The following is a 16017-nucleotide window of genomic DNA, read 5'->3' on the forward strand; positions in this document are numbered from 1 at the left end:
AAACCCCCAACTGCTCGGGGTGCCTGTCCATGGACACCCCCACCCCCCACTCTCACATCTCTCCATTTAGTGCATGTGTGTGTAATAACAACTGTAATTTCCCTTGTGTGATTAATAAAGTAGACATTATTATTATTATAAAACAACACCAGAATAAAACCATCCCGATAGCCCCAGTAAAATAGATGATTATATATTTTAAATAAGTGGGAGGAAAACATTCTTTTTATACACATATATAAATAAATATATAAATATGTGTATATGTATGTAGCTGACCTATGATTGGTGTCTTTTTTTCAGGGCAACCGGGGCAGAACTGGAGTGGTGGTGGCCGCCTACATGCATTACAGCAACATATCTGCCAGGTACTGTCCAGTATGTCTAGAACCCACTCTATACCTGCAGGGGGGGAATGTAACTAAGTACATTTACTCAAGTACTGTACTTACAGTACGTAAGTACAAATGTTACTTGTACTGTACTTGAGTCTTTTCTTTTCATGCCACTTTCTACTTCTACTCCGCTACATTTCCGAGAGAAATATTCAAGTTAATACAGCATCGGGGACAGCTTTTAGTTTACTCGTTGACTTTAGCTACCGTTGACTTTAGTTTACTCCACTACATTCATCTGACCGCTTTAGTTACTAGTTACTTTAGTTACTAGTTATTTAGTTACTCCACTACATTCATCTGACAGCTTTAGTTACTAGTTACGTTTAGTTACGTCCACTACATTCATTTGACAGCTTTAGTTACTAGTTACTTTAGTTACTCCTCTACATTCATCTGACAGCTTAGTACTAGTTACTTTAGTTACTATTACTAGTTACTCCACTACATTCATCTGACAGCTTTAGTTACTAGTTTACTTTAGTTACTAGTACTTGTTACCCCTCTACATTCAGCTAGACAGCTTTAGTTACTAGTACTTTAGTTACTCTCACATCATCAGACAGCTTTAGTTACTAGTTACTTTAGTTACTAGTTACTTTAGTTACTCCACTACATTCATCTGACAGCTTTAGGTACTAGTTACTTTAGTTACTCGTTATGTTAGTTTAACTTACATTCATCTGACAGCTTTAGTTACTAGTTACTTAGTTACTAGTTACTTTAGTTACTCCACTACATTCATCCGACAGCTTTAGTCTCTAGTTACTTTAGTTACTAGTTACTTTAGTTACTCCACTACATCATCTGACAGCTTTAGTTACTAGTTACTTTAGTTACTCCACTACATTCATCTGACAGATTTAGTTCTAGTTTACTTAGTTACTCCTCTACATCATCTGACAGCTTTAGTTACTAGTTACTTTATGTCTACTACTAGTACTCTCTATCACTGACGCTTTAGTTACTAGTTACTTTAGTTACTCCTCTACATTCATCTGACAGCTTTAGTTACTAGTTACTTTAGTTACTCCACTACTTCATCTGACAGCTTTAGTACTAGTTATTAGTTACTCACTACATTCATCTGACAGCTTTAGTTACTAGTTACTAGTTACTTAGTTACTCCACTACATTCATCTGACAGATTTAGTTACTAGTTACTTAGTTACTCCACTAATTCATCTGAAAGATTTAGTACTAGTTACTTTAGTTACTCCCATACATTCATCTGACAGCTTTAGTTACTAGTTACTTTAGTTACTAGTTACTTAGTTACTCCACTACATTCATCTGACAGCTTAGTTACTAGTTACTTAGTTACTAGTTACTAGTAACTCCTACATCATCTGACAGCTTAGTTACTAGTTACTTTAGTTACTAGTTAATTTAGTTACTCCTATCATTCATCTGACAGCTTTAGTTACAGACTTTAGTTACTAGTTACTTGTAACTCCTCTACATTCATTGACAGCTTAGTTACTAGTTACTTTATGTACTAGTTACTTAGTTACTCACTACTTCATCTGACAGCTTTAGTTACTAGTTACTTTAGTTATCCACTACATTCATCTGACAGATTTAGTTACTAGGTACTTAGTTTAGTACTCCACTACATTCATCTGACAGTTTTAGGTTACTAGTTACTTTAGTTACTAGTTACTGTAGTTATAGTTACTTTAGTACTCCTATATTCATCTGACAGCTTTAGTACTAGTTACTAGTACTTTAGTTACTCCACTAATTCATCTGACAGACTTTAGTTACTAGTTATTACTGTTACTCCACTACATTCATCTGACAGATTTAGTTACTAGGACTTTAGTTACTCCACTACATTCATATGACAGCTTTAGTTACTAGTTACTTAGTTTACTAGTTACTTTAGTTACTCCACTACATTCATCTGACAGCTTAGGTACTAGTTACTTAGTTACTAGTACTTTAGTAACTCCTCTACATTCATCTGACAGCTTTAGTTACTAGTTACTTAGTTAGTTACTTTAGTTACTCCATACATCATCCAGCTTTAGTACTAGTTACTTTAGTTACTAGTTACTTAGTAACTCCTCTACAATCATCTGACAGCTTTAGTTCTAGTTACTCTTAGTTACTAGTACTTAGTTATCCACTACATTCTTGCAGCTTTAGTTACTAGTTACTTTAGTTACTCACTACATTCATCTGACAGATTAGTTACTAGTTACTTTAGTACTCCACTACATTCATCTGACAGTTTTAGTTACTAGTTACTTTAGTTACTAGTTACTTTAGTTACTCCTCTACATTCATCTGACAGCTTTAGTTACTAGTTACTTGTTACTTTCCACATTAACATTTTTGCACACAGAACAAATGTAGTTTATAATATTTGATTTATTATTAAGTAACCTATCAACAATATAAGGGCTCCCGGTCCAGCTGAGATGATGAGACCATTAAACACACAGCTGGTTGGATCCTTTACTCTTCATACAATGGGAGGAGAGTTCTGCATTGCATACTTTTCCTTTTACCATTTTCCTTTTGATATTTACATACTTAACTGAACTCAGGACTTCATTGATGTTATGATAACGGTGTTACATTTCCTACATAATGTTCTTAAAAGGGTCTTAAAAAGTCTTCAATTTGACTCTATGAAACCTGCAGAAACTGGCATTAGTACTTTCTTAAGTAAAAGTTCTGAATACTTCTTTCATCACTGGATGCAGAGGAAAGAAAGAAAATGAGAGAGAGAGAGAGAGAGAGAGAGAGAGAGAGAGATGTAATTTTCAGGAAGATTTCAGGAGAAAGACAGGCAAAAGAAATAGACATTACAGGAAAAAGCCAGATAAACCAGCATTGTTCATCACAAGTCTGAAGCCCACACGGGAAGATCAGACGGAGATGTGATGAACAGAAGAAGGAGGGGGGGGAACATGAGACCGGAGAACGACACTTTTATTAGGAGGCATCCAAGGAAACGTATTTGATATTATAATTCTGAGCAGAAAGCAATGAGTTAGCTTAGTCACCGAATCATAAGACAGACATTACAAGTGTCTGCTTTCTCTTTCTTTTTTTATTGGATTTGTTTTTTAGATATGTCAAATCAGAATGGCCTTCTGCTACAGAGCAAAAGCAGCTGTAAACGCTCGGAGGAGCGCATGACTTGGTCGTTTCTGGAAGAGCACTGGTTGGCCAGGAGAACATTTATCATGCTCTTTTCTTTCTTGGAGATCTCTTTATTATTATCATCTCACAAATCAATCTACAGCAAGTGTGAAGTTGCTATGATAACTCAAGCAATATCAAAAAAGCCTCAACATTAAAACTTTGACACTTGCCATATAGGAAAATATGTAAAACATTGCAATAAGTTGCTCTACTGTGTGAAAGCTGCACGTTATGTAAATATATATATATATATATATATATATATATATATATATATAATATATAAATATCTAATTGCAATTATTTTGACTGATATTGTAATTGCAATATGATTCAAGATATTGAAGGGAATGGCCATTGTTGTATCAGTATTCTCATTTTCATTGAAACATATGGAAATTAAGATTATCATAGTGTGATTTTTGCGAGGATTTAGTCTGTAGGATAGGATTGGTAGGTTGGGACGTCTCTGCAGCGCCACAATACTTCATTTAAAATGCTTTGACACACATTTTACCTTTAACAAATATTGTGCCCCTCCCTGCGATTTTGGATATTGTACTAATTCATAATGCAATTTTGATAAATTGTGATTAATTGTTTGCGGTGTTCTTGTAATATATGCTGTCAGAAAGTGCATAGAAAGGCATTCACTTGCATTAAAATCATTTTCTGCACTCCCAGATGGCTCCGTTAGTAGAGCGGGTGCATATATATATACATATATATATATATATATATATATATATATATCCCCTTTCTTGTCTTCAGCTGTCCTGTCAATAAAGCCCTGAAAATGCCCCAAAAAAATGAAATAAAAATAATTCTGTACAAGTCACGGTGTGCAGACTTTTCAGATGTCCAGCGTGGCATGACCAAGTTACTGTGACAAGGCTACACACACACACACACACACACACACATCACATACTTTAAATAAGCTACTGTACATATGGATTGCTGGGGAGTAAAATAAAAAGTGCTTTAAAGGTAAGTTGACCTCATGTGTTTACTTTTGTGTCTGTTTGAATGCAGTGCTGACCAGGCTCTGGACAGGTTCGCCATGAAGCGCTTCTACGAAGACAAAGTGCTTCCTGTGGGCCAGCCGTCTCAGAAAAGGTCAGCCTTGCCTCACTTACTGTTTATTTTATGAGTTTGACCCCCAAGGGGAATTGTCCCACAAAGGACCCTCTGTCTTTCTACCAAGTGAAATAACTCAAAACTGCATTTATTGATTTTAAAGGGTAATTACCGTGTTTTTCTTCCTGGACTCTATTTTCCTAAGTGTTTGTGTCTAAGTGACTGATCAGAACAACAATCTTTGTGCAGTATTAAGCGAGATCGCTGCAGTCAGTAGCGGTGAAACAAGCTACAATGTAACTTAATAAGGCAATTGTCCCGCTTATATTTACCTTCTCAGATTAATAATAATATTCAACATTATGGAAAGGATTTCTAAGGAGAGCCTTCTTTTAAACATAAAAACATCCACAAAATTGCGTTCGTTAAACCCACCAGACCCCATGTAACTAAACAGTAATTTAAGCAACGTAAATTACACTTCATTCAAAGTTGACAGAATCAAAAGAAAACTTTAAAAAGTGGTTTTGGGTTGTCTTTCCACTTTTCTTTCCACCACAACTCTAGTTTTGGTTGAAACAAACACATAGTTCACAGATTTACATGTGAAAATATGCTGGCTCTATACACGCTAAAAGTATTGCTTTTTTAAATGCAGTCTGGTGGGTTTAGCGCTAGCGATCTCAAGCTGTTTCTGGCTGAACAGAAAGGTCCCAAATAGGTTTTAAAGGTTCATCTCTATAGCAATCCTTTCAATAATGTTGTCAGACACTTAGAATATTAATCTGAGCCTGTCAGCTGCAAAACGAGTACTTTTAAGAAGGTAAATACAAGCTGGACAATTATCCTATTAACTTACACTGTAGCTTAATTCTGGACCAATGTCAAAAGTTGTTGTTCCCATCAATCACTTAGACACAGTAACATGGGAAAATAGGGTCTAGGTTGAAAACGCATTAGTTACCCTTTAATTTCAACCTGGGGGCAGCAGAACAAGCTGAACGCAACGTTAATACTGTATGGATAACAGTGTTAATGTCCACCTGACAAATGTCCAATATACACTCTCTTAAAGAAAACATCTGGTTCTATAGCTGCTAATTGATCTACTGTGTTCACCAGCTAGTTGCTAACTTTGTCTGCTGTTTGGTGGCGGGCAGGTATTGGGTTGAACCCTTTTTCTGGGCCTGGAAACTAAAACAATAATTTAAAATGATAACACATAGTCATTTCATTTATACAACATTTTGACTAGCGCAACTTTAAAGGATTTAATTGATTGATTGAGTTCATAATAAAACCAGGTGCAAGGTTGGCTCATTCATTTGACATTGAAGGTAAAAAATTTAATAAAAATAAAGGGAAAGACGGTAATATTTCGAGATTAAAACAGTAAGTTTACGAGAAAAGAACTTGGATATAAACGTACGGTAGTTCCTGATGCACAAAAGCTATCCAATCATTTTTTATAATAGGCCCTATTCACAGCAACGTCTCTTCAAAGTCCCAATAATAATGTGGGGATTCTGGATTCTGGGCTCAAACAACTAGTATTTGCTTATTGCTGAATCCTATTGCAATGTATAATTTTATAAGGTCATCCACTGCAGGCAAAATACACGGCAAGAGGTGGCATCAGTGATGTAGCGTGATGATCTAAACTTAAAAAATGTTAACTTAAATTAAATTTAGTCTTTCACAAATTTGTGACTTTTGTTTTCTCAGACAATTTCTGAGATTATTTTCTGCAAATGTATAATTTCTCAGAGAATTTCCAAGTTTTTCTCTCTGAATACTACCCACCCCCTCCCCAAACTTTATACTATTAAAATCCTTTTTTGACCTTCCAATGACAAACATTCATTTTTTATTACTCGCGGTCAAAGCCAAGGACCACGTCTCTTTGTTGTGATGAACACAGGATTTAACCTTCATCCCTTCGGTGTGAACCATTAGGATTTATGATAGAATTTGACAGACGGGGACCTATCATCCTCTTCACGTCTTCCTTTTCTCTACCTCTGCCGTGCTCAGGTATGTGGAGTACTTCAGCGGCCTGCTCTCCGGACACATCAAGATCAACAACAAACCCCTGTTCCTCCACCATGTCATCATGCACGGCATCCCCAACTTCGAGTCCAAAGGAGGTGAGGAGCCATGCACAGATGTGCACTCACACATCAGCATTTTACACGCGCCTTATTTATTTTTTTAACAACTTTTGAAAAATTGTGTTCCAGGCTGTCGTCCTTTTCTCAAAATCTACCAAGCCATGCAGCCCGTGTACACATCTGGGATCTAGTAAGTCTTAAAACACACTCACACTCAAATGCTTTTTACTAGGTTCCAGGGACAGCAAGCTCGTAATGGCTCAATAAAAAAAACAACCTGATTTTCCTTCATAGCCTCTCCTTTAACTCCCCTGCCCCCCAATATACACATACACCATCACTCTTGCCAGTTTACACTCTGTGCTTGCCTCACATTATTGTATTTAGCTAGCCTCCCCAGCTGCAGGCTCTTGTTTCCCTACTTTGGATCCCGCAATCACTTCTAGTGTTATTTGTGACCAGAGAACCAATGAAACAAGAGAGATAGGCATCTGTGTGGACGCCTGCCAGAGGACCCCACTGGTTCCCAGGGCCAGACAGGAAATAATGAATTCTTTGATTTTTCTATTGCTGTTTTGGGAAGAAGAGGGGTTAGAAGAGAGGAGAGCTGCACTGCCCTTGGATTGATGATGCAAGCATAAAGGCTACATTTACACCACATTAGAAAGTTTTTCAGTTTATATCTAACTGACACATAAGATTATATCTGGGTGAACAGTAAATGTCAGCTTGTTTTTATCTGAAAGAAATGCGTGCAAAGGTCAGATCCTGCCGTTTCCGCGTAGCTAAAAACTGAACAGTTTAACGTTTCACATTACAGTAGCTTTGTAATATTGGTGTTCCGCCATACTAAAAAATATTTCTGCATCTGATGCTCTTAAATGTACGTTTAAAATTAATTAAATACTTTTAAAGTACAATGCAAGTCTATTATTAAGATGTAGGCAAGGCAAGGCAAGGCAGCTTTATTTGTATAGCACATTTCAGCAACAGGGCAATTCAAAGTGCTTTACACAAAATCATTAAAACAGATAAAACACAAGTACAAACAGTTAAAAGTCATAACATAAAAATCATAAGACACATGAATAGCAGTTAAAAACAAAATAGAAACATTGACACATAAAACACAAGAATAAAGTTACAGTGCAGCATAGGAAATTTAAAGAAATGAGCATATTTAAAGAAAGGCACGATCAAAAGAAAGGTCTTCAGCCTTGATTAAAGAACTGAGAGTAGCAGCGGATCTACAGGTTTCTGGAGTTTATTCCATATGAGAGCATAGAAACTGAAAGCTGCTTCACCCTGTTTAGTTCTGCACTCTGGGGACAGAAAGTAGACCTGTCCAGATGACTGAGAGGTCTGGGGGGTCATAGTGTAGTAGCAGATCAAATTATTTTGGACCTAAACCTTTAAGGGATTTATAAACTAGCAAGAGTACTTTGAAATCAATTCTTTGAGACACAGGAAGCCAGTGTAAAGATTCAGAACTGGAGTGATGTGATCCAGTCTCTTGGTCTTAGTGAGGACTGGAGGATGGACAGTCTGGCAGGGCTCAGCAGCAGCGTTCTGAATCAGCGCGTGTCTGATGATTTTTTAGGGAGACCTGTAAAGACCCCGTTACAGTAGTCAAGTCTACTGAAGATGAAGCATGGACCAGTTTTTCCAAGTCCTGTTGACACATAAGTCCTTTAACCCTTGATATGTTCTTTAGGTGTAGTAGGCTGACTTTGTAATTGTCTTAATGTGGCTGTTAAAGTTCAGGTCTGAGTCCATGACTACACAAGATTCGGGCTTGTCTGTTGTTTTTACATAGTTGTTTGAAGCTGAGCGCAGACTTTTAATCGTTCCTCTTTTTTTCCAAAACAACTACCTCAGTTTTTCCTTCATTTAATTTCAAAAAGTTCTGCACATCCAGTCGTTAATTGTTGATGCAGTTAGTCAGTTTTTGTATTGACTATAGTCCCCGGCAATAGGTTATGTAATTTGTAACAAACATGTAACATGTAACATGTAACATTTGTAACATGTAACAAACAAAACAAGCGGAAATGGTACCAAATTAATTCCTGTGCAAAGAAATCCAGAGTTAGATGTACAGGAACGGAATTTTGGTATTTTTCCACCTGGACCCTAGAAGTGAATAACGGGAACTACAATTTTTGAAATTGGGCCAATATTTAAATTACAGCTCTGCAGCCAGTAGCTGTGAAATGGGCAGCAATGGAATCCTATGGGAATTTATGCATCATCATTTTCCATCCACTAAAAGGGCAGTTTTTGCCACCGACAGGCTCAGATTGGCGTAATAAGTGTCTACCACCATAATGGTGATCTAGGGATGTGTGCTAAGCTAGACACTAAGTTACCAGTTAACGCTTGTGATAGCTTGCTTGGTTAACAAGGTGCATTCGTAATTCACGCTACCATATTAACTGGGATGCAACTTTTGGCTAAAGAAAAGTTTAAAACAAAATGTACTTCATGGAAAAAATAAACCACTGACTCCTTCTTTGAGTACAACCAAACACTAAACGAGACATTTTTAGGCAACCAAATTGTTCAAGTTAACTTTGGTGCAGTTAAAACAAACAGTAAGAGGGTCAAGAGGCAAGATAAAAACACAAACAATACCCAAAAATAAGTTTGCGGCTATTTTAATGTACACAGTGCCATGGGTACGCTCGGCTAAGCCTATGTCCTGATTGACAGGTCACTATGTAGTCAATCACAACGTAGCCTGACCCTAAAACATCCCCTGCTTCATCGTCTATGGGTTGGCATCATGCTGTTTTGAAGAAGACTTGAGGCCGTATACTCCTTAGGAAAATGTTTACTGAGTTTATAAATCAAGTGAGGAGTAGGGTAACTTTCTCATAGACGTCTGTACAATCAAACTTATTTATGCAGCCAGTGGAGTCGCCCCCTGCTGGCTGTTAGAAGGAAACAGGTTTAAGGCACTTCCACAGAGGCTTCACTTTCAGGCCCGGAGGCAAAAACAATAAGCTGAAAGATGCTAAAATGCTTCATAGGGCTGAGTGGAACTGGAGGTTGGCTGATATTTCTCTGTGAGTTTGTGACTAGAAGCACAACCTTTTACATAACACAAACTAATTTGAATGTCCCTGATCCCCAGGTGCTTCCTGTATCTTTTTTCCATCCCTCTCCCTCTCCCCCCTCGTTTTAACTGGGGAGCTGTTTTTAAAGTTACTACTGTAAAAAGTTAAGCCTGCTGGTGTTGAACTGTTTCTGCTATGCCCCGTTCTTACTCACAGTTACACAATTACAGCATATACACCTTAACTAAGTGTGACACAATCAGTGCACATCAACCGATGAAAGCCCCAAATCCCATTCCTCCCCACTTTCTCTCACATGCTCTTTATTAGCCCTCTCTTCACCCTTTGATCCTGCTCTCCCAGTTAGACAATCATGTAGACACTAATACCCAAAATTAGCCGAGAACCGCTGTGTGGTTACGCTCTACGATGGCCAGTGTTAAAGCCCATAAGGGATGGAGATCATGTGGGCATGGTTGTACCCAGACAAGCAACATCAAACAGAAACCTGACACAGTGGATGTTAGACAGGACTGTGATCACTTGGCTTGTTTCTAACACGTTGTGGCTTTTGCTTCTCTCGCAGCAATGTTCAGGGTGACAGCCAGACCAGCATCTGCATCACCATTGAACCCGGTCTTCTCCTGAAAGGGGACATCCTGGTAAGAATGGGCAACATCTTTGTGTTAACTGTTTCTATCCAACCCGTTGTCGTTCCTGACTTGTCAAATATGGCCGCTTGGACAGCTACGACCAATTCACCCTTTAGTGTCTCTATGGAGCGCACCGGGCATAGCAGTAGCTTGACCGCGGCACTGTAAGACGGCATAGTATTAAGACATGGTGTCTTCTGCATCTGTGCTCTTTGGTCTCTGTCATTGCAGCCGGGGAATTACTGCAACGGCACTGTAGCCGCACTTTCAACCTATATGTAGTATAGTTGTGACATCACAACCATACAAAAGTCCTGCAGTTTGATACTTTCACAGTATTTTTAAAGCACCTCAACCTATTTCATAACCATAAAGATATAGAAATCTCCCTTTTTTACAACATGGGACCATTAAGATATTCATTAAAGTAGCACCTGTAGCTTGTTTTGCGTTTAGTTCAAGCAGAAGAACCACACACATCAGCAAAGTTTCTGCTTCTGCGATCATTCAGGCCATAATGTTATCCATGAGATGTCCCCAGGGCTCGTAATTTCAGCGTGGAGAATTTCCAAGGAGCACTTTCTGTGTGCTCAAGGCCGTTCTGTGTTGGCCCGCCATAGCAGAGCTCATATCTCATCCTTTATTTAAGAGAGACTAATGGATTCTGCTGAATGCATCATCAAACTGAGCCGCGGCTGCTGATGCTCGTTATTATTCCGATAACACAGGGAATGTGAGCCGAGGCCCGTTGGCCCAATAGGAGAGACATTAGTCAGCATGGGGTGTGCGCCTGCATTTAAAACTGCACTGGTATTTGTTTGTGGAATTGACTTGTGGATAATATGACAAATTACTGAATGGTTAGATTTATCACAGAGCATAATCTTTATAAACATGATTCAGATTCTTCAACTTTGGGCTGTGTGTTTCTCTCGGAGGCCAGTGTTAGTCATTTAATTCCAAACTCAGTTTTAAACAAGTTAAAGAATTTAAAGGCCAGCATTTAGCTTTTCTTGCTGCGTGTTCGTTAAGATGAATCAATACCAGTCTCACGCCTGTACAGTACATATGAAGCTACATTTAACCTAGCCTAGCATAGCAACGTTTAAAAACCGGCCTACCACCACCTCCAAAGCTCTCTAATTCATTCAGTTCAATTATATCAGGTTTAGAAACATGGAAAAGCCTGCACATGTTCCGCCTCAAGCTAAAAACACACCTCTTCCAACGAAAAAATAAATACAAAAATGACAGTTGTACTTTCATTTGTAGCTTTGCTTATTTGAAGCTAATGTGCTTACTACTACTGGAGTTTGTACCTTCAAGGTCGAAAGCACTTAATTGGAAGTCAGCTAAATGACATGTAATGTAATTCAAAATGTAAAAATAACAAGTTTAGTGTTACGGGGGGGGTATGTGCTGGACTATTTCTTGGCTGAGATATGAGGGGTTTATTTATTGAGCTTTAGAGGTACTGATTGGTGGAATTTGTTACTGTTGGACAGAGCTGGGCTAGCTGTTCTTATTAAACTTGGATAACTATCTTGTGGCTGTAACATGCAGACATGTCAGGGTCATCTCATCTAACTCTCCGTACGAAAGCAAACAAGCCTATTTTCTAAAATGTCGAATTATTCCTTTAACATTACACATTATGTATCTACACATGGGGGTGGAAAGGGCTTTAGTTAGTAAAATGAAAATGGGTCGAGGCTCTAAATGCAACATTTAAGCTGTTAATTAATGCTTTCCTTCTACTTTTTGTTCTCACACCTGGCTCACCAGCGTCGTTTTCCTCATGAAACGGACCCCTCGTGGGAGGTTTGCCATTTCCCCAGAAAGCTGCACTAATCCACAGGATATTCTGCTTCGCCTTCCTCTATCCTTCATGTGCTTGTGTGGATTTGGGAACCTCATATGGTTTGGTCTCATTTGGCCCCACAACTAGAAAATAGGTTTCAGGAAAGCAAGTCAGTCCCACCCTCGTTGAAAATCATATTTCAAATTAATTTTCAGCTGCTGCTGCTGATTTTCCGCTTTTGCGATTCCTTGTCGTATTACGTTTCAGTACGATTACGATCAATTCTACAACATTATATCAGTTTTTTTCTATTCTTTACAGCTGCAGTTTGGGAGCTGCAAGTTGTTTGGGTCGAGGGATATTCCTCCAGTACCTGGAAATGTGAGGTCCTTGTAAATAAAACAAGTCCACGCTGCAAATCAGGAAACAGCAGGAGGGACAGGGCAGACTTTCCTGTGTGTGGTTTTAGTGTTGCTCTTAAAGCCATTTGGGTCCCAGTTTGAACAGTAATGCTTCTGGAGAGACCATACGTTACGAGGGGTATATATATATATATATAGCCTTAAATGCTTCATCTAGCTGTGAGCCAGTGTAGAGAAAGAAGGAGCACTGAATCAAGCTGACATGTCTCTGGCTGGCGTTTCACAAAGATCATTTTATATTGTGTTCAGCTCAGCTATTCAGCTCATAGAAGTGATTTAATTTTATGAAAACCTTTTTTTTCCCTCCCTTATCATAGTTGACACATTGTATAAATACTCCACATCCTGAAATGGTTACTTATTTGTTATTCAGTGTACCTGTGGCCCTGAAAAAGGAATCTGTCCAACTGCTCTCCAAGCCAATAAAGTGGCCTGTTGAGTTCTGTTGGCGCTGTTTGATACGATGCAGCTACCGTACGGTGTTGTCTCATTTTCCTCTGTTGTGTTTCACCCTCTCAGCTCAAGTGCTACCACAAGCGCTACCGTAGCCCGTGCCGAGACGTGATATTCCGGGTGCAGTTCCACACGTGCGCTGTTCACGACCTGGGGATCGTGTTCGGGAAAGACGAGCTTGATGAAACATTCAAAGGTAACACATTTGGGATAAAGTCCTCAGAACATCCACAATAACTGTCATTGTAATTTTGTCATTTAGTTTTAAAATATGACCCCAGTGTTAGTACAATATTTCCTGGATGTATTGCCTTTGAATCTCTTTTCTTCTATCTATTGGCTGCTGTAATGATTGATGATGGACAGTTCATTATTTCATCATTTTGCTGTATAGCAAAGACTCATTTTCTTGTTTTATTTCCTTTGTGCAGATGAAAGGTTTCCAGAGTATGGAAAAGTGGAGTTTATTTTCTCCTTTGGACCAGAGAAGATACATGGTTGGTATAATTGAGCCTTTGCCACAAATTGTATTCCACCTTCAAACTTATTTTTGGCCTTTAATTGGCAGCTTATAGTAGAGATGCAGGTGAGATAACATGTAGTCTGTATCCACGATGTTCCACTTCCGTGATTACTCTCGTTCTGCCAAAAATTCCTCCGGATTTCCCTCTTTTCGGAAGTCTGTTACCTTCCTCTGTCTTTGTGTTGGAGTTCTAACCTCGGATAGATTTCTGAGGACTATGGTTACCTGGTCCTCAGATCTCTGCAGGGTAAATCCAGACAGCTAGCTAGACTATCTGTCCAATCTGAGGACTATGGTTACCTGGTCCTCAGATCTCTGCAGGGTGAATCCAGACAGCTAGCTAGACTATCTGTCCAATCTGAGGACTATGGTTACCTGGTCCTCAGATCTCTGCAGGGTGAATCCAGACAGCTAGCTAGACTATCTGTCCAATCTGAGGACTATGGTTACCTGGTCCTCAGGTCTCTGCAGGGTAAATCCAGACAGCTAGCTAGACTATCTGTCCAATCTGAGGACTATGGTTACCTGGTCCTCAGGTCTCTGCAGGGTAAATCCAGACAGCTAGCTAGACTATCTGTCCAATCTGAGGACTATGGTTACCTGGTCCTCAGGTCTCTGCAGGGTAAATCCAGACAGCTAGCTAGACTATCTGTCCAATCTGTTCAGAATCTGAACTAAAACTACTTTTACACGTACACATGTTCCACCAAAACAAGTTCCTTCCTGAGACTATTTAGCAGAGGCGCCGTTTCTGCGTCCGGCACTTAGCACCGCCCATGACGATTGTGATTGGTTTAAAGAATGACAATAAACCATAGCACGTTTTTCTCCCATCCCGTTATGCTGTGTGGACTAGCCAGACCCTCCTTTGCAGCGCTGTGGAGGACGGTCTGACTATGGGAGATTTAATGACATGCAACAAAAGACCCCAGTAGGATTTGAACTAGGGACGTTCCAGTTGGTCCATGTCTTACCCAGAGGGCCAGCATGATGCCCTGCCCCTTTGTGGTTCTTATTTCCTTTTTGTCGTAAAAGTTTATTGTTTGTTTAATGAGCAAAAAAAAAAAATCTCATTCAAATAATTCTCCCTCAAATCTGTTGAAAATGAATCAAATGAAAATGAAATTGCAGATCCCTTATTATGCTAATTTTCAGGTTCATAATTGTATTTTGTGATTGTACTTGAACATGTTTACGTGCTTTAATATAAAATGAAGCTATTATTACTATTTTTTTCATACTGTCCGTTCGAATAAACCTGTGTTCACCCTCTGTCTTAAATGCTCTGTTTCAAGAGTCCAGTCTTCTCTAATTGGTCAGTTTTGCCGGGTCTTCAGCCTCTGTGCTCTCTGAGTGTTTGTACCGCCATTGCGGCCGGGGAATGCCTAATGGCACCGTAGCGGCCCTTTGTACCAAATATATAATATAGAGACATTACAGTACAAAAAGTACAAAGTACTGACGGCTCGTTTAAAAGCACAGTTTGTGACTTCTAACTATGCATGTCTCTGTGGATTGAGCGTTTTGATACTTCCACAGCATTTATATAGCACATTGACCTGCTTTGTAATTTTAAAAAAGACATTAAAATCTCACCTTTTTTTAGGTAGAACATACGGGCTCCTCATTTATTTTCATATTCTGAATTTGGTAGGTTTTATGTCTCTCTTATAAATGAAAGACATTCACACGTTCTCCTTTGTCTACTTCGGTTCAAGGTGTGGATCAACTGGAGAACGGGCCGAGCGTCTCGGTTGACTACAACACGCAAGATCCGCTGATCCGCTGGGACTCATACGAAAACTTCAATCAGAATTGTGAGGACACCACAGATGGTGAGTGCGGGTGGAACACAGATTGCATCCTGCTTTAAATCCTTCAGATTCTGGACTGCATTCTTCACCGGGTAAAGCTTGGCACGCACACTGCCAGAGTTCACGCTGAACTTAAAAACATGTGCTGCGCTAGGTGGGACATGGTAGTGATCCGTCTTTCACTTTTTCACTTTTCACACATTGTTGCACATACAGCACAATTGTGTGTTGGAAAGTTAATAGGATGTTAATGTTTGCAGCCACGGCCCTTATAGCCACTTTAGGCATACATGCATTCATGTTGACACAACTTAAATTTTCTGACTTATTTTGAGTAAGTAAATTATCACACTCATGTATTTGTATGTGACCCATTAAAGGTTGAATATGGAACACTTCTGTCAGTTTGGAGCAAACACACCTGAGCAGGAGTTAACGTAATGAGTTAATAACAGGCTGCACAAGCTGTGTCAGGGAGGGGACAGTGTATCGAATTGGAATTTTAGTAACTTACTACGTATACACACACACACACACACACACACAC

At 39.1% G+C, this 16017-nt stretch overlaps 1 protein-coding gene and 1 long non-coding RNA gene across 11 annotated transcripts in view; one reads left to right on the forward strand and one right to left on the reverse strand.

Annotated features, from left to right (window-relative positions):
- tns1b (tensin 1b) overlaps positions 1-16017 on the forward strand; it is a 231673-nt gene that overhangs the window by 168692 nt on the left and 46964 nt on the right. For 9 of the 10 annotated variants that reach the window (XM_032528897.1, XM_032528887.1, XM_032528891.1 and 6 more), the window contains 8 exons: positions 304-368; positions 4590-4673; positions 6669-6781; positions 6875-6935; positions 10391-10466; positions 13200-13329; positions 13565-13631; positions 15370-15491. In XM_032528897.1, the coding sequence (XP_032384788.1) occupies positions 304-368; positions 4590-4673; positions 6669-6781; positions 6875-6935; positions 10391-10466; positions 13200-13329; positions 13565-13631; positions 15370-15491 (718 nt within the window). The remainder of the gene's footprint in view (positions 1-303; positions 369-4589; positions 4674-6668; positions 6782-6874; positions 6936-10390; positions 10467-13199; positions 13330-13564; positions 13632-15369; positions 15492-16017) is intronic. The other variant, XM_032528888.1, reaches the window with a different exon arrangement.
- The window catches only part of LOC116697586 (uncharacterized), a 6557-nt gene continuing 5280 nt past the window's right edge, over positions 14741-16017 (reverse strand). Inside the window, exons 2-3 of the long non-coding RNA XR_004334013.1 lie at positions 15348-15350; positions 14741-14751 (exon numbers count right to left, since the gene is read on the reverse strand). This is a non-coding gene — a long non-coding RNA (uncharacterized LOC116697586). The remainder of the gene's footprint in view (positions 14752-15347; positions 15351-16017) is intronic.

Source organism: Etheostoma spectabile, chromosome 11 (assembly GCF_008692095.1).
Source record: "Etheostoma spectabile isolate EspeVRDwgs_2016 chromosome 11, UIUC_Espe_1.0, whole genome shotgun sequence".
Classification (NCBI taxonomy): domain Eukaryota; kingdom Metazoa; phylum Chordata; class Actinopteri; order Perciformes; family Percidae; genus Etheostoma; species Etheostoma spectabile.